A 24,261-nucleotide genomic window follows, 5' to 3' on the forward strand; every position below is an offset into this window, starting at 1 on the left:
ACTTTTCAACACGCCCAGTTGTACTTTTGCAAGCCTCATTTGCATAAATACGAAAATGGTCATAACTTGGCCAAAAATGCTCGTTTTTTAAAAATAAAAACGTTACTGTAATCTACATTGCAGCGCCTATCTGCTGCAACAGCAGATAGGGAAAACAGATAAAAACAAGGACATTTATTCAAAAACACCGAAAAAGGCCATACTTACAAATGGACACAGCCAGGTCTGAAACGCTGATGAAGGCGAGTGAGCAGGTGCTTTAAATAATAATAGCCACTCCCACTAGTCTTGAGGGGAGTGGTATGTGGTGCATGGGATGTGTAGTAAGAAATAATAAATGAATAGTGTATGTGCAAGTGTAATAATGTGAGTGAAATATAGGGGGCAGTAATGAGTGAAGTGCCTAAAAAATAAATGAATAATGGGATACAAGTGTGTGAAACATGGAGGAATAGTGTGTAAGTCATGAGGCGCAACGTCACTAGCCAGGTAGAAGCCTATTTGTAACGCCTTGAAAATTCATAGAGCGGGCTACCCTGCTTGCTAGGCCAAACAACAGCACACCATGCTCTCCCAGCATCAAAGACCTGGCTGTGTCCAAAAGAAGCGAATATAAGTAATAATGAAAAATACCTGGGGTATTAGTGATCATTTTGGCCAAAAGGACGCAAGCTCGCAATCCAAGACAAGGATCCCCAGACTTGCGAGTCCCTAACTGGAGCGAAAAGCTCCTGATGTACAGACAAAACAGATAAAAACAAGGACATTTATTCAAAAACACCGAAAAAGGCCATACTTACAAATGGACACAGCCAGGTCTGAAACGCTGATGAAGGCGAGTGAGCAGGTGCTTTAAATAATAATAGCCACTCCCACTAGTCTTGAGGGGAGTGGTATGTGGTGCATGGGATGTGTAGTAAGAAATAATAAATGAATAGTGTATGTGCAAGTGTAATAATGTGAGTGAAATATAGGGGGCAGTAATGAGTGAAGTGCCTAAAAAATAAATGAATAATGGGATACAAGTGTGTGAAACATGGAGGAATAGTGTGTAAGTCATGAGGCGCAACGTCACTAGCCAGGTAGAAGCCTATTTGTAACGCCTTGAAAATTCATAGAGCGGGCTACCCTGCTTGCTAGGCCAAACAACAGCACACCATGCTCTCCCAGCATCAAAGACCTGGCTGTGTCCAAAAGAAGCGAATATAGGTAATAATGAAAAATACCTGGGGTATTAGTGATCATTTTGGCCAAAAGGACGCAAGCTCGCAATCCACGACAAGGATCCCCAGACTTGCGAGTCCCTAACTGGAGCGAAAAGCTCCTGATGTACAGACAAAACAGATAAAAACAAGGACATTTATTCAAAAACACCGAAAAAGGCCATACTTACAAATGGACACAGCCAGGTCTGAAACGCTGATGAAGGCGAGTGAGCAGGTGCTTTAAATAATAATAGCCACTCCCACTAGTCTTGAGGGGAGTGGTATGTGGTGCATGGGATGTGTAGTAAGAAATAATAAATGAATAGTGTATGTGCAAGTGTAATAATGTGAGTGAAATATAGGGGGCAGTAATGAGTGAAGTGCCTAAAAAATAAATGAATAATGGGATACAAGTGTGTGAAACATGGAGGAATAGTGTGTAAGTCATGAGGCGCAACGTCACTAGCCAGGTAGAAGCCTATTTGTAACGCCTTGAAAATTCATAGAGCGGGCTACCCTGCTTGCTAGGCCAAACAACAGCACACCATGCTCTCCCAGCATCAAAGACCTGGCTGTGTCCAAAAGAAGCGAATATAAGTAATAATGAAAAATACCTGGGGTATTAGTGATCATTTTGGCCAAAAGGACGCAAGCTCGCAATCCACGACAAGGATCCCCAGACTTGCGAGTCCCTAACTGGAGCGAAAAGCTCCTGATGTACAGACAAAACAGATAAAAACAAGGACATTTATTCAAAAACACCGAAAAAGGCCATACTTACAAATGGACACAGCCAGGTCTGAAACGCTGATGAAGGCGAGTGAGCAGGTGCTTTAAATAATAATAGCCACTCCCACTAGTCTTGAGGGGAGTGGTATGTGGTGCATGGGATGTGTAGTAAGAAATAATAAATGAATAGTGTATGTGCAAGTGTAATAATGTGAGTGAAATATAGGGGGCAGTAATGAGTGAAGTGCCTAAAAAATAAATGAATAATGGGATACAAGTGTGTGAAACATGGAGGAATAGTGTGTAAGTCATGAGGCGCAACGTCACTAGCCAGGTAGAAGCCTATTTGTAACGCCTTGAAAATTCATAGAGCGGGCTACCCTGCTTGCTAGGCCAAACAACAGCACACCATGCTCTCCCAGCATCAAAGACCTGGCTGTGTCCAAAAGAAGCGAATATAAGTAATAATGAAAAATACCTGGGGTATTAGTGATCATTTTGGCCAAAAGGACGCAAGCTCGCAATCCACGACAAGGATCCCCAGACTTGCGAGTCCCTAACTGGAGCGAAAAGCTCCTGATGTACAGACAAAACAGATAAAAACAAGGACATTTATTCAAAAACACCGAAAAAGGCCATACTTACAAATGGACACAGCCAGGTCTGAAACGCTGATGAAGGCGAGTGAGCAGGTGCTTTAAATAATAATAGCCACTCCCACTAGTCTTGAGGGGAGTGGTATGTGGTGCATGGGATGTGTAGTAAGAAATAATAAATGAATAGTGTATGTGCAAGTGTAATAATGTGAGTGAAATATAGGGGGCAGTAATGAGTGAAGTGCCTAAAAAATAAATGAATAATGGGATACAAGTGTGTGAAACATGGAGGAATAGTGTGTAAGTCATGAGGCGCAACGTCACTAGCCAGGTAGAAGCCTATTTGTAACGCCTTGAAAATTCATAGAGCGGGCTACCCTGCTTGCTAGGCCAAACAACAGCACACCATGCTCTCCCAGCATCAAAGACCTGGCTGTGTCCAAAAGAAGCGAATATAAGTAATAATGAAAAATACCTGGGGTATTAGTGATCATTTTGGCCAAAAGGACGCAAGCTCGCAATCCACGACAAGGATCCCCAGACTTGCGAGTCCCTAACTGGAGCGAAAAGCTCCTGATGTACAGACAAAACAGATAAAAACAAGGACATTTATTCAAAAACACCGAAAAAGGCCATACTTACAAATGGACACAGCCAGGTCTGAAACGCTGATGAAGGCGAGTGAGCAGGTGCTTTAAATAATAATAGCCACTCCCACTAGTCTTGAGGGGAGTGGTATGTGGTGCATGGGATGTGTAGTAAGAAATAATAAATGAATAGTGTATGTGCAAGTGTAATAATGTGAGTGAAATATAGGGGGCAGTAATGAGTGAAGTGCCTAAAAAATAAATGAATAATGGGATACAAGTGTGTGAAACATGGAGGAATAGTGTGTAAGTCATGAGGCGCAACGTCACTAGCCAGGTAGAAGCCTATTTGTAACGCCTTGAAAATTCATAGAGCGGGCTACCCTGCTTGCTAGGCCAAACAACAGCACACCATGCTCTCCCAGCATCAAAGACCTGGCTGTGTCCAAAAGAAGCGAATATAAGTAATAATGAAAAATACCTGGGGTATTAGTGATCATTTTGGCCAAAAGGACGCAAGCTCGCAATCCACGACAAGGATCCCCAGACTTGCGAGTCCCTAACTGGAGCGAAAAGCTCCTGATGTACAGACAAAACAGATAAAAACAAGGACATTTATTCAAAAACACCGAAAAAGGCCATACTTACAAATGGACACAGCCAGGTCTGAAACGCTGATGAAGGCGAGTGAGCAGGTGCTTTAAATAATAATAGCCACTCCCACTAGTCTTGAGGGGAGTGGTATGTGGTGCATGGGATGTGTAGTAAGAAATAATAAATGAATAGTGTATGTGCAAGTGTAATAATGTGAGTGAAATATAGGGGGCAGTAATGAGTGAAGTGCCTAAAAAATAAATGAATAATGGGATACAAGTGTGTGAAACATGGAGGAATAGTGTGTAAGTCATGAGGCGCAACGTCACTAGCCAGGTAGAAGCCTATTTGTAACGCCTTGAAAATTCATAGAGCGGGCTACCCTGCTTGCTAGGCCAAACAACAGCACACCATGCTCTCCCAGCATCAAAGACCTGGCTGTGTCCAAAAGAAGCGAATATAGGTAATAATGAAAAATACCTGGGGTATTAGTGATCATTTTGGCCAAAAGGACGCAAGCTCGAAATCCACGACAAGGATCCCCAGACTTGCGAGTCCCTAACTGGAGCGAAAAGCTCCTGATGTACAGACAAAACAGATAAAAACAAGGACATTTATTCAAAAACACCGAAAAAGGCCATACTTACAAATGGATAGGGGTTGCAAAATCTGGTGACAGAGCCTCTTTAAGTAACCTGACCTCGCCCCACTCACATATGCCCCCTCCTAACCACACCCCTAACTCCCTAACTCCTTAACTCCTTCCCTTCCTAACATCCCTGATCATGGTGGCCTCCCCCTATGGCATTCTGCCGGGTCCAGCCTGTACTTGATCAGGGGACAGTAGAGTGCGTACACTCCTACCGGGGGGAAGTGGCTTCACCTTCTCACCTTCCCCATTAATGGCCATACCTTTTCCCAAACCCCCTGTCCCTCTAATAAGACTCAGACACTTGGTTTGGATAAATTTGGCCACAGCAGCCATTTTATTTACAAACAAACATCAAGAACAACAATTTAGAACTAATAATAACAATGGAAGGGGAGTCCTTGGAGCTACAAAAGTCTGTCACGAAACAGCCCACCTGCATAGTATTTTACTCCCAGCCGTCACCCTACTGGCTCAGGGGCACCGTTATACCTGCAGTTGGCTGACCTCAACCGCAACCACTCCCCGGGACACCACCCAGCGGGAGCCCAAAATTGACCACTCCTCGGGACACCACCCAGCAGGAGCCCAAATTGACCAGACTACCAACCATAATAAATTGGGGAGGGACCATACCCCCTATGAATCCCCCCCCACAGTAATTTACCACCAACTCCAAGGACCCCCAATCCGCCACACGAACATACTTAGACACCTTTAAGTATGCGAGCCCCCACCCAACAAGAGGGCCCTTTCGATACCTTCCTGCAGGCGCAGAGTCCACAGGTCAATCCCCACGGCCATCAGGTGCACACCATCACCTAGCCAATAATTACCCTGGCCATCCTCGAAGTCATAATGACGCACGAAGACCCCCCCGTTTCTCACCACGAAACCCGAAACTGCCCGATTAACCTTAACCCTGGCTTTATTTAACCGCGGCACCGATCTTGCATGCCGCCAAACCTTCCGCTGGAAAATCTCTGACCACACCACCTTAATACCCGGGAAAACCTGAGTAGATCGTATTTTATATCCCTGATCAACCCACGAAAAGGACGACTACCCAAATCGTTACCCCCGACATGTAACACCAAGACATCCGGGGCACTGTCCATCAGCGCAAACCGATGCACGTCCGGCAACACCCGACTCCACAGCATCCCCCTACTCCCCAGCCACCGCACGACTACATCCTCCCGCCGAAAACCCAACTGCCGCCCGTCCGGACGAACATCCGCCCGCTCCGCCCCCCAATGAATGTAGGAATGCCCAACGATCCACACCAATCGGCCCGCGGGTCCTGAAAAATAAAACCACTGATTAACAAAACGAGTAAGGATGCAAGCAAAACATGGAGGAGGAGAGAAAAAGCGACAAGGGGGGCAGGAGGGAGTGTAGAGAAGGAGGGATTACGACTGGACTATCATATAAACTGAGGGCGCACATACAGCTGGAAACGGCGGGAATCCCATCGACCTATCCGCTTTACCACTTCCTCACCCAATCCCCATGCCACCGTCTCCGTCGCTGCCGCAATCCGAAAAGAATGGGGGGAAAAACAAAGCCTCCTCCAATCCCAACAGCCACACACACTCCGATCCGTTACCAACACATCTTCCATTCTCAACCCCCCAGGTCTCCTTGTGCTGGGAGCCACCAGCTCCCCGACCCTCAGGGCCCCAAAAAATGCCCACGAGAATGCAAACCTATACAGGGTCACCTCGTAGCTGGAAAAACAAATGTCACACAACACCCCCCACAACTGTTCCAACAACATAAAAGACACTGGGCGCCGCCGATCCGGCCACGTCCTCCCTCTCCTGTACCCCCTCAGGGCCTGGCCAACCCAAAAACTTTTTGTAACATCCGTGTACCCCCGGACCTTACAACCAAAAACCAGGGCTGCCACAAAACGATTTACCTTGGACACTGACCAGCCCCCGATAGAGACTTGCCCCAGAAAAACTAACAACGCCACCACCCGATCATCATCCGTCACTACACCCTCCAGAACTGCCAACCAACTCTCCCCCTCCCGCCATGCCGAATCATAAGCAGCCCAAGTACCCTGAGCAAGCGAAGCCTGAATCAAACCTCCTGCGGCTCGTAACCCAGCCCCCACACCCATTGTGGGCAAGCGATCCCGTCCTCCTCCGCGTCCGGAGCCACCATCCTGAAACGCTCCCACTGCAAGCGAGAAAGAGAATCTGCAATGTCATTTTTGATCCCTGGCACATGAACCGCCACAACCCAAGCGTTCAAAGACAAGCAACGTAAAACCAAGTGCCTCAACAGCCGGACGACCGGGGGGGATGACGCTGACACGTTGTTAATAGCCCCCACCACGCCCAAGTTGTCACAATGGAACCGTACCTTACTGTCCCGAAACCTCTCATTCCAAATTTCCACCGACACTACTATGGGAAACAGCTCTAGGAATGCCAGGTTCTTCACCAAACCCAACTCCGCCCATTCCTCAGGCCACCGCGCCGCGCACCACTGACCCCTGTAGTAAGCCCCAAATCCCACGCCCCCCCGCAGCATCTGTAAACAGCTCCCAATCCACGCTGTCAACCACCGGGGCCATGATCAAGGACCTCCCATTATAACGATGTAAAAACTCAAACCAAACTGCCAAATCCGCCCTCAGCGCCTGTGTCAGACGAATAAAATGATGAGGGGCTGTCACCCCAGCCGTTGCTCCCGACAGCCGCCTGCTGAAAATCCGGCCCATGGGCATAATCCTGCAAGCAAAGTTAAGCCTACCCAACAATGACTGTAATGCACGTAACGTGATCTTACGCAAATGCCTAGCCCGTCTACCTCAGCCCGTAACGCTACCAATTTAACTTCCGGGAGCCGACACTCCATCCTCAAAGAATCAATGGTGATTCCTAAAAAGACCAGACAGGAGCTAGGTCCCTCCGTTTTGTCCTGGCCAAAGACACACTGACCCTCTTTGCCACCCACTCCATCGTGCTCAACAATGTAGCACAAACCGAAGACCCGCCGGGGCCAACACACAGGAAATCATCCAAGTAATGTATGACCGACGAGACCCCCGCAACATCGCAAACCACCCACTCCAGGAAAGAACTAAAAGCCTCAATAGGCACAGGAAATAGAACACCCCATAGGGAGGCAGCGATCCACAAAATAAGCCCCGTCCCAATAACATCCTAACAGCCGTATGCTCTCAGGATGCACAGGGAGGAGGCGAAAGGCCGACTCAATATCAGTTTTTGCCATTAATGCACCCACCCCGTAGCAGCGCACCAACGCAACCGACGCATCAAACGACGTGTAAGCCACCGAGCAAAGTTCCGGAGAAATCCCATCATTAACCGATCGCCCCCTCGGGTAAGATAAATGATGTATGAGCCTAAACTTATTCGGCTCCTTCTTAGGCACCACCCCCAGCGGTGACACCACCAGATCCGGTAAAGGGCAACTCTCAAACGGACCTGCCATGCGCCCCAACTCCACCTCCTTCCGCAACTTATCCCCTACTACCCCTGGATACTGCAACGCTGAACACAAACTACGCAAGGTAAACGGCACCTTGTGAGCAGGGGCAGGGATTCGGAAACCAACCCGAAAACCATCCAACACCAAACTTGCCCTGGACCTATCAGGGTACCTATTTAGAAAGGGCTCCATGTCTTCCCACCTCACCGGTGTCCGGCCCTTGACTAGCGCCCCCCCAGCCCCTCGTCCTTTTCCCTTCCGAAAACATTTAACCGCTCCGTGAGAGATCCCCCCGCAGGAGGAGCAGCTATGTTTGAACTTACAACCCGGTCCGAACTTACACTGGCCCTCATTAAACTGCCAGCAGAACCCGGATTTTCCTCCTGCCACCCCTGCTCCCCCCCCAGAAGGCAATGAGGGGCCGGCCACCCCGGCCCCACCCCCCTTGAAAGGACTGGCCAAAACGCACTGGAGCCATGACCCGCAACCATAACCCTATGTCTTTGTTATCCCACCTAATGTAAGGTCTCATTGCCTTCCGCTGTCGGAACTGCTCATAATAGCGCAGCCACGTCTGCCCGCCGTAAACTCAGTGAGCCTCTCCGATAGCATCCATTTAACAGAAGAGGCCGGAACAATGTTCCGGCGTCTTCTGTCCAATTACGCTTGCCAAAATCGCAAACGCCTGCAACCAATTAACAAAAGTTTGGGGAATCAACCGATACTGACGTTTTTCCTCCTTCTCCTTCTTGCTTTCCAACCACTTCCCTTTATCTAAATTGAACTTCTCCAACGGCAACAATGAAAAAATGTCCACATATTCATCCCTCCATATTTTTTCCCTTCCGGTTTCAGATGCGCCCCCAATGGGCCCTCAAAACAAAGAGACCTCGCCCTTCGCCTTATCATCCAACCGCACCTCATCCACGGCCCCATCCTTTTCTGTCTGCACCGACACTGCCACACCCGATTCCCTAGCCACCACCCCAGCTCCACATAGAGCGCTATCCACCACTGCAGGCCCCGACGGCCCCACCCAAGCTGCAACCGGGGACGGGGAACCTATCGCCCCCCCTCTGCATCGCGCCAAAATGTCACGCACACAACACAACAATTCCTGAATCTCACTCCCACCACCCATACTTCCTTTAATCCCCCCGCTACACCCCGGCAATCCCGTAGGCGAAAGTGAACCCCCACCCCCTACCCCCGGGAACCGAAATACAGCAGGCAATGAAAAAGTAGGAGACAGCGACTCACCGGGCTGCGCAGGTGCTGTGTCCCCACCAGCCGGGGCGAAGGATCCATCCAGACGTCCCTCTTGGTCACCGAACTCCCAGTCGTCCACTTCATCCTGCCCAGACGGCCCAGGACAAGCGCCGCACGCATGACATCCCCGACCTTCTGATGGAGCGCTCTGGACCTGCGCCGATGAACTGGGCCTCTCCGCCCGTCTGTTGGGGGCCTCGTCCACCCCACGGCCCACAGGTAGTCGCCCTCCTGCCCGCCGTGTCACCACCGACCGTGGCACACGCCTGGAATTGGTTGCATCATCCTGGGTACAGGTGGGCCGCCCGACTGGAGCATCGCCGCAAGTCCTGGGTCACGTCGTCTGGAGGCAGAGGGAGGTCCCAGCTGCCCGGGCGCCTGCCCTACCACCTCCGCTGAGGCAGGCCGGCTTCCAGGATTCCTCTCAGACCGGGCAGTCCTGCTCACGGCAGCCGAGCGAGGGGCCCGGCCTGGAGGGTCCCTCGTGGGGCTCCTTACCCTGCGCCTGGCTCGCGGCATCACTTCCGGGCTCAACCTCTCCGGAGGCCTCGTGCGACGTGACCGCCGCCGGGGAGGAGAGGACGGCACCGCCCGCGCCCCAGATCCAAACACGGAGCTGGGTAAGTAGTGCATCCATTATAAAGTACTGGACAAACTTCCCTGTGCTGCTGCAAGCTTCCCTGTGCTGTTAACCAAAGATCACAAGCTTCCCTGTGCTGTTAACTAAAGATGGCGACGCCTTCCTCTCTCCTACCCTTAAAGGGAATGTGTTGCCAGAAAAACATGTTGTTTTTTTTTTAATTAAACATTTAGTGTGTAGGTGATTAAACATTGTTCAAATTTTTTTTATTTTTTTCACGAGTCAGGAAATATTATAAATTAATTCTAATTTATAGTATTACCCATTTCTGGTCACTAGATGGAGCTATTCCCAAAATTGCAGCATTGCAAAATTGGGTAAAAAGCCCTCGCTCTAGTGAGCTCTCAGCATCCCCCCCTCCTTTATCCTGGCTAGTGCCGGGATAAACGAGGGGTTTGAACGGTGTAACCTCCTACACTGTGTGTCGCCATTTTTTGAGCTAACACACAGTGTAGTAGGTTTACATACAGTAGTAAACACACACAAACACGAACATACATTGAAATCTCTTACCTGCTCCTGCCGCCGCGGCTCCCTCCGGCCCATCCGCTCCGTCTGCTGCCGCTGGTCCAAGTGCACAAGTCCGGAAGCCGCGACCGGAAGTAGTAATATTACTGTCCGGCCGCGACTTCCGGTCCACAGGAAAATGGCGCCGGACGGCGCCAATTTCAAATTGGACTGTGTGGGAGCGGCGCATGCGCAGTTCCCACACAGACGCCGTACACACAAGTGAATGGGACGGGAGCCGTTCGCAGTCCCTATGGGACTGTGGCTGCCGTATTCCATGTCTGTATGTGTCGTTAATCGACACATACAGAAATGGAACAAAAAATGGCAGCCCCCATAGGGAAGAAAAAGTGTAAAAATAAGAAAAAGTAAAACACAAACACACAAATAAATATAAACGTTTTTAATAAAGCACTAACATCTTTAACATATAAAAAAATAATTTGTGATGACACTGTTCCTTTAAGTAACCTGACCTCGCCCCACTCACATACGCCCCCTCCTAACCACACCCCTAACTCCTTAACTCCTTCCCTTCCTAACATCCCTGATCATGGTGGCCTCCCCCTATGGCATTCTGCCGGGTCCAGCCTGTACTTTACGGATAGAATACCAGCTGCCTGCTTCTTCCCTAAATAGTTCTTGCATAATTTGGAGGTGTGCTTTGGGTCATTGTCCTGTTGTAGGATGAAATTGGCTCCAATCAAGCGCTGTCCACAGGGTATGGCATGGCGTTGCAAAATGGAGTGATAGCCTTCCTTATTCAAAATCCCTTTTACCTTGTACAAGTGTATGTGATTTGTACATGTGTGTATATATAGTGTATGTGATGTGTACATGTGTGTGTATATAGTGTGTGATGTGTTCATGTATGTATATATAGTGTGTGATGTGTACATGTGTGTATATATAGTGTGTGATGTGTACATGTGTGTGTGTGTATATATATATATATATATATATATATATATAATGTATGTGATTTGTACGTGTGTGTGTATATATAGTGTGATGTGTTCATGTGTGTATATATAGTGTGTGATGTGTTTATGTGTGTATATATATATATATATATATATATATATATATATAGTGTGTGTGATGTGTACATGTGTGTGTATATAGTATGTGATGTGTACATGTGTGTATATATAGTGTGTGATGTGTTCATGTATGTATATATAGTGTGTGATGTGTACATGTGTGTATATATAGTGTGTGATGTGTACATGTGTGTATATATAGTGTGTGATGTGTTCATCTGTGTATATATAGTGGAGAGCGCTATAGCTGTTGTATGTATTTTACTTGTAGTTTAATTACTGAAGATTTTACCAATGGATTTAGTTGTGGTAAGGGCTCGTCCCCACGCCCATGAATTGCTGCGTTTTTTCCGGCCGGAAATGTGACCGGAAAAAACGCAGCAGAATACAGTAGCAGCATAGTGGATGAGATTCAACAAATCTCATCCACACGCTGCGTAAAATTTCCGAGCCGAAATTGACCTGCGGTGCGTAATTTAAAGACCGCAGCATGTCAATTCCTGCTTCGGAAAGTTTGCAGAATTGCTGCGTTTTTCATAGGAGATGTCTCCATCTTATAACTTTGAGAAAAACGCAGCAATTTACGCACCATTTTCTGTCGCAAACACCACAGGAAATGGTGCGTTTTTGCCACAGCGGAAAGTCTTTGACTTTCAAACGTAATTGCTGCAGAAATTTTCTGCATCAATTCCATTGTGTGTGTATAAGCCATAAATCCACAGCACAAGGGCTTCTCCACATGTATTGGAAATGCTGCAGAAAATGGGGCGTATTTTGCTGCGTTTTTCTCAATGTTGGGGGATGGTGACATCTCCTCTGAAAAACGCAGCAATTCAGTCCACATTTCGAAGCAGGAAGTGACATGTAGTGAAGCGACATCGCAGGTAAACTAATTGTCAAAAATTTTATGCAGCGTCTGGATAGGATTTGATAAGTATTACCCACTTTGCTGCTACTGTATTCTGCGTATTTTCCATCCGGAATTCCGGATGGAAAATACGCAGCAATTCCGTTACGTGTGGACAAGCCCTAATGCAGAAGAAATCTCACCCACAAGATGAACGGAAAAAAGGCTCAGAAATTGACCTGCGGTCCGTTTTTTTAAATCCGCAGCATGTCAATTGTATGTGCATAAACGCTGCTTATTTGTTTCAGGGTTTCCCCATTTAATTCAATGGGGAGGTAAAACCCGCAACAAAAAGCAGATGTTGTGGGTTTTTTTGCGGCGGAAACGCAGCGATGCCGATGCAAAAAATCGCAACTCAGGAAAAATTTAAATCTTATACTTACCCAGAATTCAGTTTTTCTGTCCGGGCCGGCCTCCTGGGATGACGTTTCATCCATGTGACCGCTGCAGCCAATCACAGACTACAGTGGTCACATGGGATGAAACATCATCCCAGGGCTGCAGGATGTAGGAGGGAAGCGTCGCCATGGTAAGTATCCATTTTTTCTGCTCGGTTTTCTGCAGTGGCCATTCCTGGCCGAAAAACTGCACCACAATTTGATGTGGTTTTTCAGCTTGAATTCCCTGCGGCGCACAGGGCGTATACGCTGTATGCTTTTACACAACGTATCCGTCCTGTGTAAACATACCAGTACAGTATATACATATAGTAGCTGCTGTCTTACAATGATACAGCTGCAAACCACGTCAACATGCTACATTCTCACGAGTCAGCGCAGTTTTCAAATGATTGTTAATGTCCATGCATTTTTTTGAAAACCATAACAATCATTTGAAAACCGCACCAACTTTTGGTAAAACTGCATGTGCTGCGTGTTGTACTGGACGATGGTTGTTGTCACAATCTGATTGTTTGCATTAAAGGCTGTGTACCCTTTTGAAGGGGATTTTTTTTTTTTTTTTTTTTATAAAATGTCAATCAGTGTGTTTTGTGCAACTTTATAATTCATTTTTATTAAAAAATCTTTCTACTTTTTGAGATACAGCTGCTCTGTATCCTGTATACAGAGCAGCTGTATCTTATGCTGAATCCTGAACACGTCAGGTGCGTGGGACTGATGGGTTCAGTGTCAGCATGTCCTGTGTCTCTAACACGCTGGATCCACCTATAATAGATCACATCTAAGTTACTTAAATGTGGTAGATTACAGGTGGATACAGTCGAGTACTCTATTGATTCCTCCAAAAAAAAATGGAAACCATGCGAAACAGAGACAAACGGAAACCATTAGCAACAGAAGCGTTACTGTTTTTTGGGGTATAAGCAACTCCCAGTATATCATTACCATTGTTCAGGTCATACTGGAAGCTGCTAGCCTGACTTTGCAAATGATCTCTGTACTGAAATGTATTTGTACTGAGCTTTGTTCTGGTGCTGTATATATGTACTGAGCTTGGATTTTGTGCTGTATATATGTACTGAGGTTGGTTCTGGTGCTGTATATATGTACTGAGCTTGGTTTTGGTGCTTTATAGATGTGCTGAACTTTGTTCTGGTGTTGTATATATGTACTGAGCTTTGTTCTGGTGCTGTATATATGTACTGAGCTTGGTTCTGGAGCTGTATATATGTACTGAGCTTGGTTCTGGTACTGTATACATATACTGAGCTGTGTTCTGTTGCTGTATATATGTACTAGGCTTGGTTCTGGCGTTGTATATATGTACTGAGCTTGGTTCTGGTGCTGTATATATGTACTGAGCTTGGATTTTGTGCTGTATATATGTACTGAGGTTGGTTCTGGTGCTGTATATATGTACTGAGCTTTGTTTTGGTGCTTTATAGATGTGCTGAACTTTGTTCTGGTGTTGTATATATGTACTGAGCTTTGTTCTGGTGTTGTATATATGTACTGAGCTTGATTCTGGAGCTGTATATATGTACTGAGCTTTGTTCTGGTACTGTATACATATACTGAGCTGTGTTCTGTTGCTGTATATATGTACTGAGCTTGGTTCTGGTGTTGTATATATGTACTGAACTTGGTTCTGGTGTAGAGCAGATGGCATTGAATTACTGTATGTTTAATCAGAACCTGTCTGGTAGTTTTAAACCCTTGAACTGCCACCATGCAGTAATACATGACCTGACAATATTTCCAAACATTCCCCTGTATGTTTGTTTCGGATGCAAATCTTTAAAATCAACTTTTAAAATAGTCCACGCTATATGCTAATTTCTATATAAAGGGTCATCGGTTGGTGCCGCCATCCTGTACAGTCACACAGTCCTAACTGCAAGTCCACCTTTCCATGCTTGGTTGACATCTCCCTGGCTGTTATCAGGGCCGCCATCAGGGGGGGGTATTAGGGGTACTCCTGTAGGGGGCCCGGCCAAACTTAATTGAAAGGGGGGCCCGGCAACTGCCGCGACTTGCCTTTGGTAGAAAAAAACAGGCCCCTGCAATGGGGCCTGTTCTTTTCACCAAAACAATGTCGTGAGCTGCGGGCCCCCCTCTCGTGAAACACCGCCGTGAGCTGCGGGCCCCCCTCTCATCACCGCCGCGAAACACCGCCCGCTTGCGCACGTACGAGCGAGTGACCGCGCGCGAACGACCGCAAGCGCGCACCCGCACGCGCATGACCGCAAGCGCACGCGCCCACGCGCGAACGACCAGGCGCGACGCCGAGAGGGAGGCGGTGCGCCCGCAACACAAGATCTAGGGGGAAGGACAGCCACACAGGGACAGCGGCGCACAGTCTACTTACCTGCTGGCCCGCCTCCGACTCATCCTCCTCCGCCTCCTTGTCCGACTCCGCCTTCTCCAGAGCGTAGCTGCGTAAGGAGAGGGGGAGGAGTCTAGTTGTACGGCGGCAGGAGTTCTACGATCCCCGCCATTTTCTGGAGCCTGGAGGTGAAGGACTGGACGTCTGGACCGAAGACATCGCCTGAAGAGGACTGGAGTGGGAGCAGCTCTTTTGACACGGTGAGTAAAGTGTCTCAAAGTGCTGTTTATGTATGGCCCTATTCACACAGAGTATTTTGCAGGCCGAAAAAATCAGCCTCAAAATTCCTTAAAGAATTTTGAGGCAGATTTGAACCTGCCCACACTATCTTGCTGCGTTTTTTGCTGCGTTTTTTGACCGCTGCGATTGAGGACAGCAGACAAAAAACGCAGCAAAAAAGCATTTTCTGCCTCCCATTGATTTAGATGGCAGGTTAGAGGCGGAACCGCGGCAAGAAAGGACGTGCTGCTTTTTCTTTTTTCCGCGACTGGCTCCCATTGAGTTCAGATTAAATCAATGGGAGGCGGTTTTGGAAGTTCTTTGGTGCTGATTCTGACGCAGTGTCCGAGTCAATATCAAGGCCCAAAAACTCTGTGAACTGGGCCTTATTGTTAGGGCTTATTCAGACGAACGTGTAATACGTCCGTGCAACGCGCCTCGCACGGACCTATGTTACTCTATGGGGCCGTGCAGACTGTCAGTGATTTTCACGCAGCGTGAGTCCGTGTGTCCGCTGCGTAAAACTCACGACATGTCCGATATTTGTGCATTGTTCGCGCATCACGCACCCATTGAAGTCAATGGGTGCGTGAAAATCACGGCCAGCACTTCCGCAGCAGTATAAACTATGAATGAAAACAGAAAAGCACCACGTGCTACAAACATACAAACAGAGTGTCGTAATGATGGCGGCTGCGTGAAAATCACGCATCATACGCTGCTGACACACGGAGCTGTTATGGACCTTTTGCATGCGCAAAACGCCACGTTTTTGCGCGCGCAAAAAGCACACGTTCGTGTAAATCCGGCACTAGGGTAGGAACACACTAGGCGTGAACGCTGCGGATTTTATGCAACACATTTTATTGTGGAAAATCCGCAGCGTATTACAGTGGCAGCCGAGTGGATGAGATTTGAACAAAGCTCATCCGCACGCTGCAAAAAAAATGGACCTGCAGTGTGGCTTTTTAAGCCGCAGCATGTTAATGTATTCTGTGTAATCGCTGCTCCTCTGTTGCGGAAATGCTGCGGTTCTGCCGCAAAAATCACACATGAGAAAAAAAAAAGGTACTTTTTTACATTTATAAAAAAGTTTAGACTTACACCGGCCGTAGTCCTGGTGACGCGATCCTCTATTCTTAGCGCAGCCCGGCCTCCTGTCATGGCGTTTCATCCCATGTTGCAGCGGTCACATGGTCTACAGCGTCATCCCAGGAGGCGGGGCTACGTTCAGAAGAGAGAGATGCGTCATCTAAACTACGGCCGGGGCAAGTGTAAACTTTTTTTTCCCTGCAGGATTCCCGCAGCGGACATTCCTCACGAAATCTGCGCCAATATTTGGTGCGGTTTTGCTGGCAGAATTCCCTGCGGCTACCGGAGCGGATAAGCTGTGTAGTTTTACTCAGCATATCCGCCTAGTGTGTCCCTTATGATGTCGCTCCTGGAGCTGCTGCCGGTCTCTAAATAGGCAGTTGGTCCAGTAGAATTTGGAATTATTTTTTTTTGTGAACCAGCTTAAAAAAACACAAAACTTTTGTGTTCGGGCCTGTTCACATCACCGTTCGCTTCCGTTCCGGGGTTCCGTCTGAGGTTTCTGTCGGGTGAACCCCGCAACGGAAAGTGAAAGTGACAGCACAGCTTCCGTTTCAGTCACCATTGATCTCAATGGTGACGGAAACATAGCTAATGGTTTCCGTTCGTCACCATTCCGGCTGGTTTTCGGACGGAATCAATAGCGTAGTCGACTGCGCTAATGGTGACGGAAACGGAAGCTGTGCTGTCACTTTCCGTTGCGGGGTTCACCCGACGGAAACCTCAGACGGAACCCCGGAACGGAAGCGAACGGTGATGTGAACAGGCCCGAACACAAAAGTTTTGTATTTTTTTAAGCTGGTTCACAAAAAAAAATAATTCCAAATTCTACTGAACCAACTGCCTATTTAGAGACCGGCAGCAGCTCCAGGAGCGACATCATAAGGGACACACTAGGCGGATATGCTGAGTAAAACTACACAGCTTATCCGCCCCGGTAGCCGCAGGGAATTCTGCCAGCAAAACCTCACCAAATAGTGGCGCAGGTTTGGTGAGGCATGTCCGCTGCGGGAATCCTGCAGGGAAAAAAAAGTTTAGACTTGCCCCGGCCGTAGTTTAGGTGACGCATCTCTCTCTTCTGAACGTAGCCCCGCCTCCTGGGATGACGCTGTAGACCATGTGACCGCTGCAGCAGTCACATGGGATGAAACGTCATGAGAGGAGGCCGAGCTGCGCTAAGAATAGAGGATCGCGTCACCAGGACTACGGCCGGGGCAAGTCTAGACTTTTTTATAAATTTAAAAAAGTGCCTTTTTTTTTTCTCATTTGTGATTTTTGCGGCAGAACCGCAGCATTTCCGCAACAGAGGAGCAGCGATTCCACAGAATACATTGACATGCTGCGGCTTAAAAAGCCACACTGCAGGTCCATTTTTTTTTGCAGCGTGCGGATGAGATTTGTTCAAACCTCACCCGCTCTGCTGCGACTGTAATACGCTGCGGATTATGCACAATAAAATGTGTTGCATAAAATCCGCAGCGTTCACGCCTAGTGTGTTCCTACCCTAAGGCCGGATTTACACGAGCGTGTGCGTTTTGCGCATGCAAAAGGTCCATAACAGCTCTGTGTGTCAGCAGCGTATGATGCGCAGCTGCGTGATTTTTGCGCAGCCACCATCATTATGACAATGTTTGTAGCACGTGGTGCTTTTCTGTTTTCATTCATAGTTTATACTGCTGCGGAAGTGCTGGGCTTGATTTTCACGCACCCATTGACTTCAATGGGTGCGTGATGCGCGAACAATGCACAAATATCGGACATGTCGTGAGTTTTATGCAGCGGACACACGGACACACGCTGCGTGAAAATCACTGACAGTCTGAACGACCCCATAGAGTAACATAGGTCCTTGCGAGGTGCGTGAAAATCACGCACGTTGCACGGATGTATTACACGTTCGTCTGAATAAGCCCTAACAATAAGGCCCAGTTCACAGAGTTTTTGGGCCTTGATATTGACTCGGACACTGCGTCAGAATCAGCACCAAACAACTTCCAAAACCGCCTCCCATTGATATAATCTGAAATCAATGGGAGCCAGTCGCGGAAAAAAGAAAAAGCAGCACGTCCTTTCTTGCCGCGGTTCTGCCTCTGACCTCCCATCTAAATCAATGGGAGGCAGAAAATGCATTTTTCGCTGCGTTTTTTGTCTGCTGTCCTCAATCGCCGCAGGCAAAAAACCGTTAACAGGCGGTGCCACGGTAGGGGGGCCCAGAAAATTTAGCTGTAGGGGGCCCTGAAATTCCTGATGGCGGCCCTGGCTGTTATACATCATTACCAGTCTCCTCCAACTTTCTTGGATGCACCATTGCCTTGTACTCCATGAACACGCACCGTTCAGCGAGTTGTACTCTGCCCGGCTTCATCACTGCACCGCGCATGCCAGGGGAGTACAAGGCAAAGGAGAAGGCTGGTAGTAATGTAGAACAGTCAGGGGGATGCCAATCAAGATCTGGGGGGGGGGGCGCCATTTCAATTTTCGCCTCAGGCGGCAGAAAAGCTAGAATTGGCTCTGGGCAGTGGCGCCACTGAAACCAGCTGCCGCCACCCCCGCATGCACTAATTGTACCTACCTTACAATGAAGCTGATTGGCAGGGCAGAAAGAATTGCCCCGCCAATAAGCACCTTTCAACCGCTTCTGTTGTTGAAAGGCGCTGATTGACGGGGCAAGTCATTCTGCCCTGCCAATCAGCGCCGTCGTTCAGCCCCAGCAGACCTGCTCAGAAGAGAGCAGGCCTGAATTGACATAGGATCATGTGGGAACGGGATCGAGGTGAGTATGTAAAGTTGTTTTTTTTTTGGTCTTTTTTTTCCACTTAAAAGTGTGAGCGGCATTGTCTACGGGGCGGGGAGCTATATGTGGGGCACTTTATACAGAGGAGCTATATATGGGCCACAATCTACAGGAGAGGCTATATGTCAGGCACTATCTAAAGGGGGCCATATGTGGGAGACCATACACAGGGGGGCTATATGTAGGGCACCATATACAGGGGGGGCTATATGTGGGGCACTATAGAAAAAAAATCCTCTAGAATTACGAGCATGTACATTATTCTCATGGAAAAGCAGTGGATTCGTTGGAGTTGGGGCTATCAAGAACTATTCCTCTTTTCATTTACACCGGTTTTAATAAATCTCCCCATGTCTTGTATAGCTGAATGGTGGTCCCAGCCCAACACTGGCGGCTGCGTATGGCCTGTGTGCTTAAAAATGCCAGGGCTGATTTTAAGTCCCAGTCCGGCTCTGTCCAGACCTGTCTCTTCGATGACCTGACCACTGAATGTGGGTGCACGTTATAAGACCTGGATTGACCTATCTGCTTGGCAACAGTTAGGGTAGGTAGGATGAGTAAGAATATAATTGTCATCATTATATTCTCTTTCTAGGATGTCATCCCATGGCCTGGCTGGAAACACCTCATCCCCACATTGTGAATTGTCAGCAGCACCGTATACTGAACAGTTCGTTCATCCAGTCGCCGCAAGAGAAGCCGCACTATCACCTCTATGTGCGCACAGCCAGCTGCAGGGGCCTCCGCTTGTCACTGTAACCACTGGAGACTCCCGCCCCCACCTCTCATTAATCCACACACAAGTGGGACGGCGCATTCTTGTTGCTTATTGGCGGCACCAGCTGTCAGTTAGCGGCTGCTAGACTCGGGCTGTGCTGGTGTGAGGAGGGGCGGGGATAGGAGTCTGTGGCTCCTCCCTCTGCCTCCCAGTCGAGTCTCGCAGGGTCTGCCAGCGCAGTGCTGTACTGCGACCACTGAGGGGTAACCAGGAAGGAAAGGGGTAAAACAGTTGTTGCGCCCCCTGTGAGAAACAGGTGCGGCGTCCAGAGTGTGGCGGTGTCCGGTCACTCCCTCCTCTCATCTCTTGCCGGGAACTGTCGGGTTCACTCCCAGTCTTTTTTTTTGTGGAGCGGTCTGTGGCGCTGCCGGGTTAGACCATGCTACTGGCTGCCTCTGCCCTTCATCATCTCACTGCGCCGGCAGCTCCCCCATCGTAGTCATTCTCTGACCTTCCCTCCCTACGTATCTTCAGTATCCTCTTCTGCTGCTACTCCTGACGTGTACTACTCGCCCCTAGTATCCTGCCTGGAGAACACTGGGCAGCTCCCAAGTGCTCGTGTGACTCCTGCCCGAAGCTCTTTGCCCTGCTCCTAGGTCGCTCTTCATTGATTCAGTCAGTCTGCTAGTCCGTCATCCCGGTTTTTCCCACTGTGTGCCTGGTCTTCTGTATTACCCTCCACTACCTCCTTGTGTGCTACCTCTACTTGTCTTGATTGGCACCTCAGCCAAGAGTGCCCCTGGTGGTGCCACCATTCTCCTTGGCTCCTAAAATGGCTTCTTTGTTGACCTCAAGACTCCTCTTCCAGAAAACTTCCGCAGAGTGAGCTCCATCTTTGGATAACTGGTGGGCAACTTGGAAGATTGGCATTGAACAAAGAGCTAGAAGAATCTGAATAAATCCAAGATCTAAGAAAGTGCAACAAAATGTCTACCCCAAACAGGTTCAAGAAAGACAAAGAAATCATTGCTGAATATGAGACTCAAGTCAAAGGTAAAGCCAATGAGGGGACTGGCAGAGGGTGGGTGCCAGTGTGGGGATGGCAGAGGGTGGGTTCCGGGCAGCGCTAGTATCTCTCCTAATAGTCATTATCAGTGCATGGACAGTGACCACAAGCTGGTTGCAGACATTAGATAAGAAAAATGTGCCGTCCAACTTCTGACCATTGAGACCTACAAAGTCCTGCTTGGTCCCACCACAAACTGTTCTGGCAAACATCGTCCGAAGCAGTTTTTTAAATTGAATATAATGCAGGAAAATTGTTAAGCCTTCTTTTATGTCCGATCGGCCTTGCCTTAAATGTCACATTACACACTAGTATCAGGTGGTAGAAAATCGAACACGGGGCAGGTTTGCTATGGAGATTGCATTACCGTTTTGGTGGAAAATACCAGTGTAAGTTATAGAAAAGTGTATAACATGTCTATCAAGATGTGCTAACTATCCCACCGTGCGCCACTGTGATAAATTGAGTGCATCTTCTGCCTGTCTTTAGGTTTATGCTGTCTTTAGTTTAGACTGTATTAATCTGCCCCTGTATAGTTGATGTCTGTCTGTCAAGAACGTCTGATGAATTGACTTGTACACAGGACCACAGATATACACTGGAGGCATGTCAATATGGTCAAAAGTTCAAACTGGAACATTGTTTAGGACTTGGGCTATGCAGAGACTTCATATATCATAACAGCTGCAGTCTATAGTAATACATATAGTCGCTCCACGGCTGCAGTCCATAGGAATACATCCATTCCCTCCACGGCTGCAGTCCATAGGAATACATCCATTACCTCCACGGCTGCAGTCCATAGGAATACATCCATTCCCTCCACGGCTGCAGTCCATAGGAATACATCCATTCCCTGCACAGCTGCAGTCCATAGGAATACATCCATTCCCTCCACGGCTGCAGTCCATAGGAATACATCGATTCCCTCCACGGCTGTAGTCCATAGGAATAGATCCATTCCCTCTACGGCTGCAGTCCATAGGAATACATCCATTCCCACCACGGCTGCAGTCCATAGGAATACATCCATTCCCTCCACGGCTGCAGTCCATAGGAATACATCCATTCCCTCCACGGCTGCAGTCCATAGGAATACATCCATTCCCTCCACGGCTGCAGTTCATAGGAGTACATCCATTCCCTCCACGGCTGCAGTCCATAGGAGTACATCCATTCCCTCCACGGCTGCAGTCCATAGGAGTACATCCATTCCCTCCACGGCTGCAGTCCATAGGAATACATCCATTCCCTCCACGGCTGCAGTTCATAGGAGTACATCCATTCTCTCCACGGCTGCAGTCCATAGGAGTACATCCATTCCCTCCACGGCTGCAGTCCATAGGAGTACATCCATTCCCTCCACGGCTGCAGTCCATAGGAATACATCCATTCCCTCCACGGCTGCAGTCCATAGGAATACATTTAATTGTACTATGGTACTTCAGTGTACGTTGAATTGTGTGTCAGTTACAATGTATAGGATTAAAGTAACTTTTCATCTCTGTTCACACCATTGTTTATAGTTTCCGTTATAATGGCTTCCATGACTGTGCTGCTGGATTCGTCACACGACTGACAAACTGTCTATAATAGGATCCTTAGTGATGCCGGTCATTTTAATGGGAAGAATAACACTGCATATTGCTCTATTCTTCCCATCAAACGTGACGGAACTGCTGACAGGGGCTCCGAACGGAGCCTCAGACTGTAGTGTGAACTCTGCCCAACGTGTACGTTTCGTTGGACTGTCACACAACACAAAGTAGAAATACTTGGTGTGATAAGTCACATCTGTAGCAACAGCCTAATCTGTTCCTTTCATTGTCTATCTATGCATTGTATTCACACAACGCTTACAGAATATGGCGCACACTATGGAACTGCCTCTCGTGTGAAGCAACTGCTGTCGGTCAAATGTCATATGTCTGTGCCATATTTCTAACATACAGAAGTTACTTATCAGTTTTATAAATGTCACATTACAACAAGAAATTTGGAAGCCCTCCGGTGTCTCAGATATGGCGGAAGGGACATGTTCTTTTCTCTGTGTACATTACCATGCTATTTTATGGAGTGATGCATCTGTCCCAGTATTTTTCGCTAGAATAATGTCCAATCCTTTGTTGTGATTTTGTCTTCTGTTTTACTACATTGGCTGGATGAGCGCTGTTGTCCTTATATAATGGGACTATTGCTTTCAGCTGGGTTGGTCCTTCATACATGTGGATATATAAATAAAGTGCAGGTTGATGAGTTCTTTATACCAGTGCTATTTTTTTCTTTCATAACTTTGCTGGAAAGGAACAAAGGGACCTGGAAAAGTCCTCAATGCACCATGGTAAAGGTTTGTCAGCGTGTGCGGCGCAGTGCCTACAAGTAGTGACGTGAAAGGACTGGCTGGTTGTAACCCCCTTTCGCCTGCATTGTGCTTCCTTTGTTATGCTGGCCTTAGGGTATGTCGACACGTAACGTGAACACTGCTCATTTTCCGTAACGGATTTCATTGCTGAAAATCCGCAGCGTAATACAGTAGCAGAAAAGTGCATGACATTTGAACAAATCTCATCCGCACGCTGTGTAAAAAATCTGCCGAACACTTGTTCATAAATTGACCTGCGGTACGTTTTTTTTTTTCTTTAAAACTGCGTCATTTCAACTTATGCTTCGGAATCGCTGCATTTCTTTTGCAGGCTTTCCCCAGTGAATTCAATGGGGACGTAAAACCCGCATCAAATAGCAGATGTGATCTTTGAGGGAGAAAAGCTGCGATTCCGTCGCAAAAATTGCAACTCAGAAGAAAAAAAAATGAAAAAAAGCTTCTACTTACCCAGATCTCTAAGCTTCCAGGCTGACTTCCTGGGATGAGGTTACATCTCGGTCACTTGAGAAGAAATGTCCTCCCAGAAGACCAGGCAGCAGGAGATCAGAGGGATATGTTGTAGTGACTATAGGTAGGTATAGGCTTTTTTTTTTTTTAACCTGCTGTTTTCTGCAGCGGACATTTCGCAATTTGGTGCGTTTTTTTGTCCGGGACTCCCTGCGGGTTCAGAGCAGATACACTACGTAAAAGTACACAGCCTATCTGCCCTGTGTGAACATACCCTTAGAGGGAAGGTTTTCCCCCAACCCTAACAGAGTTCCAATATTTTGGACTATTGACGCTGATCTGAAGCTCTCATAACGGTTTACCATGTGGAAAATTGTTCGCGCTGTTGTGTTATGGTTCAGATGCATTGCTGCTCGTGTGATTTCCTGTATGGTAACGGATTAAATGCTAATTTTATAGCATTTCAACATTTAAAGAGACTGTCACCAGATTATAAGTGCCCTATCTCCTACATAATGTGATCGGCGCTGTAATGTAGATAACAGCAGTGGTTTTTAG

The 24,261-nt window shown here is 47.7% G+C and overlaps 1 protein-coding gene across 5 annotated transcripts in view; it reads left to right on the forward strand.

Annotated features, from left to right (window-relative positions):
- The first annotated feature begins 19,990 nt into the window (after nt 1-19,990).
- The window catches only part of SRGAP1 (SLIT-ROBO Rho GTPase activating protein 1), a 182,765-nt gene continuing 178,494 nt past the window's right edge, over nt 19,991-24,261 (forward strand). For 3 of the 5 annotated variants that reach the window (XM_075856863.1, XM_075856865.1, XM_075856866.1), the window contains exon 1: nt 19,994-20,860. In XM_075856863.1, coding sequence (XP_075712978.1) covers nt 20,794-20,860 — 67 coding nt within the window. In that variant the 5' untranslated portion in view covers nt 19,994-20,793. Of the gene's footprint in view, nt 20,861-24,261 lie in introns of all 5 variants that reach the window. The other 2 variants (XM_075856867.1, XM_075856864.1) reach the window with 2 other exon arrangements.

The sequence above is a fragment of the Rhinoderma darwinii genome, chromosome 3 (genome assembly GCF_050947455.1).
Source record: "Rhinoderma darwinii isolate aRhiDar2 chromosome 3, aRhiDar2.hap1, whole genome shotgun sequence".
Lineage (NCBI taxonomy): Eukaryota > Metazoa > Chordata > Amphibia > Anura > Rhinodermatidae > Rhinoderma > Rhinoderma darwinii.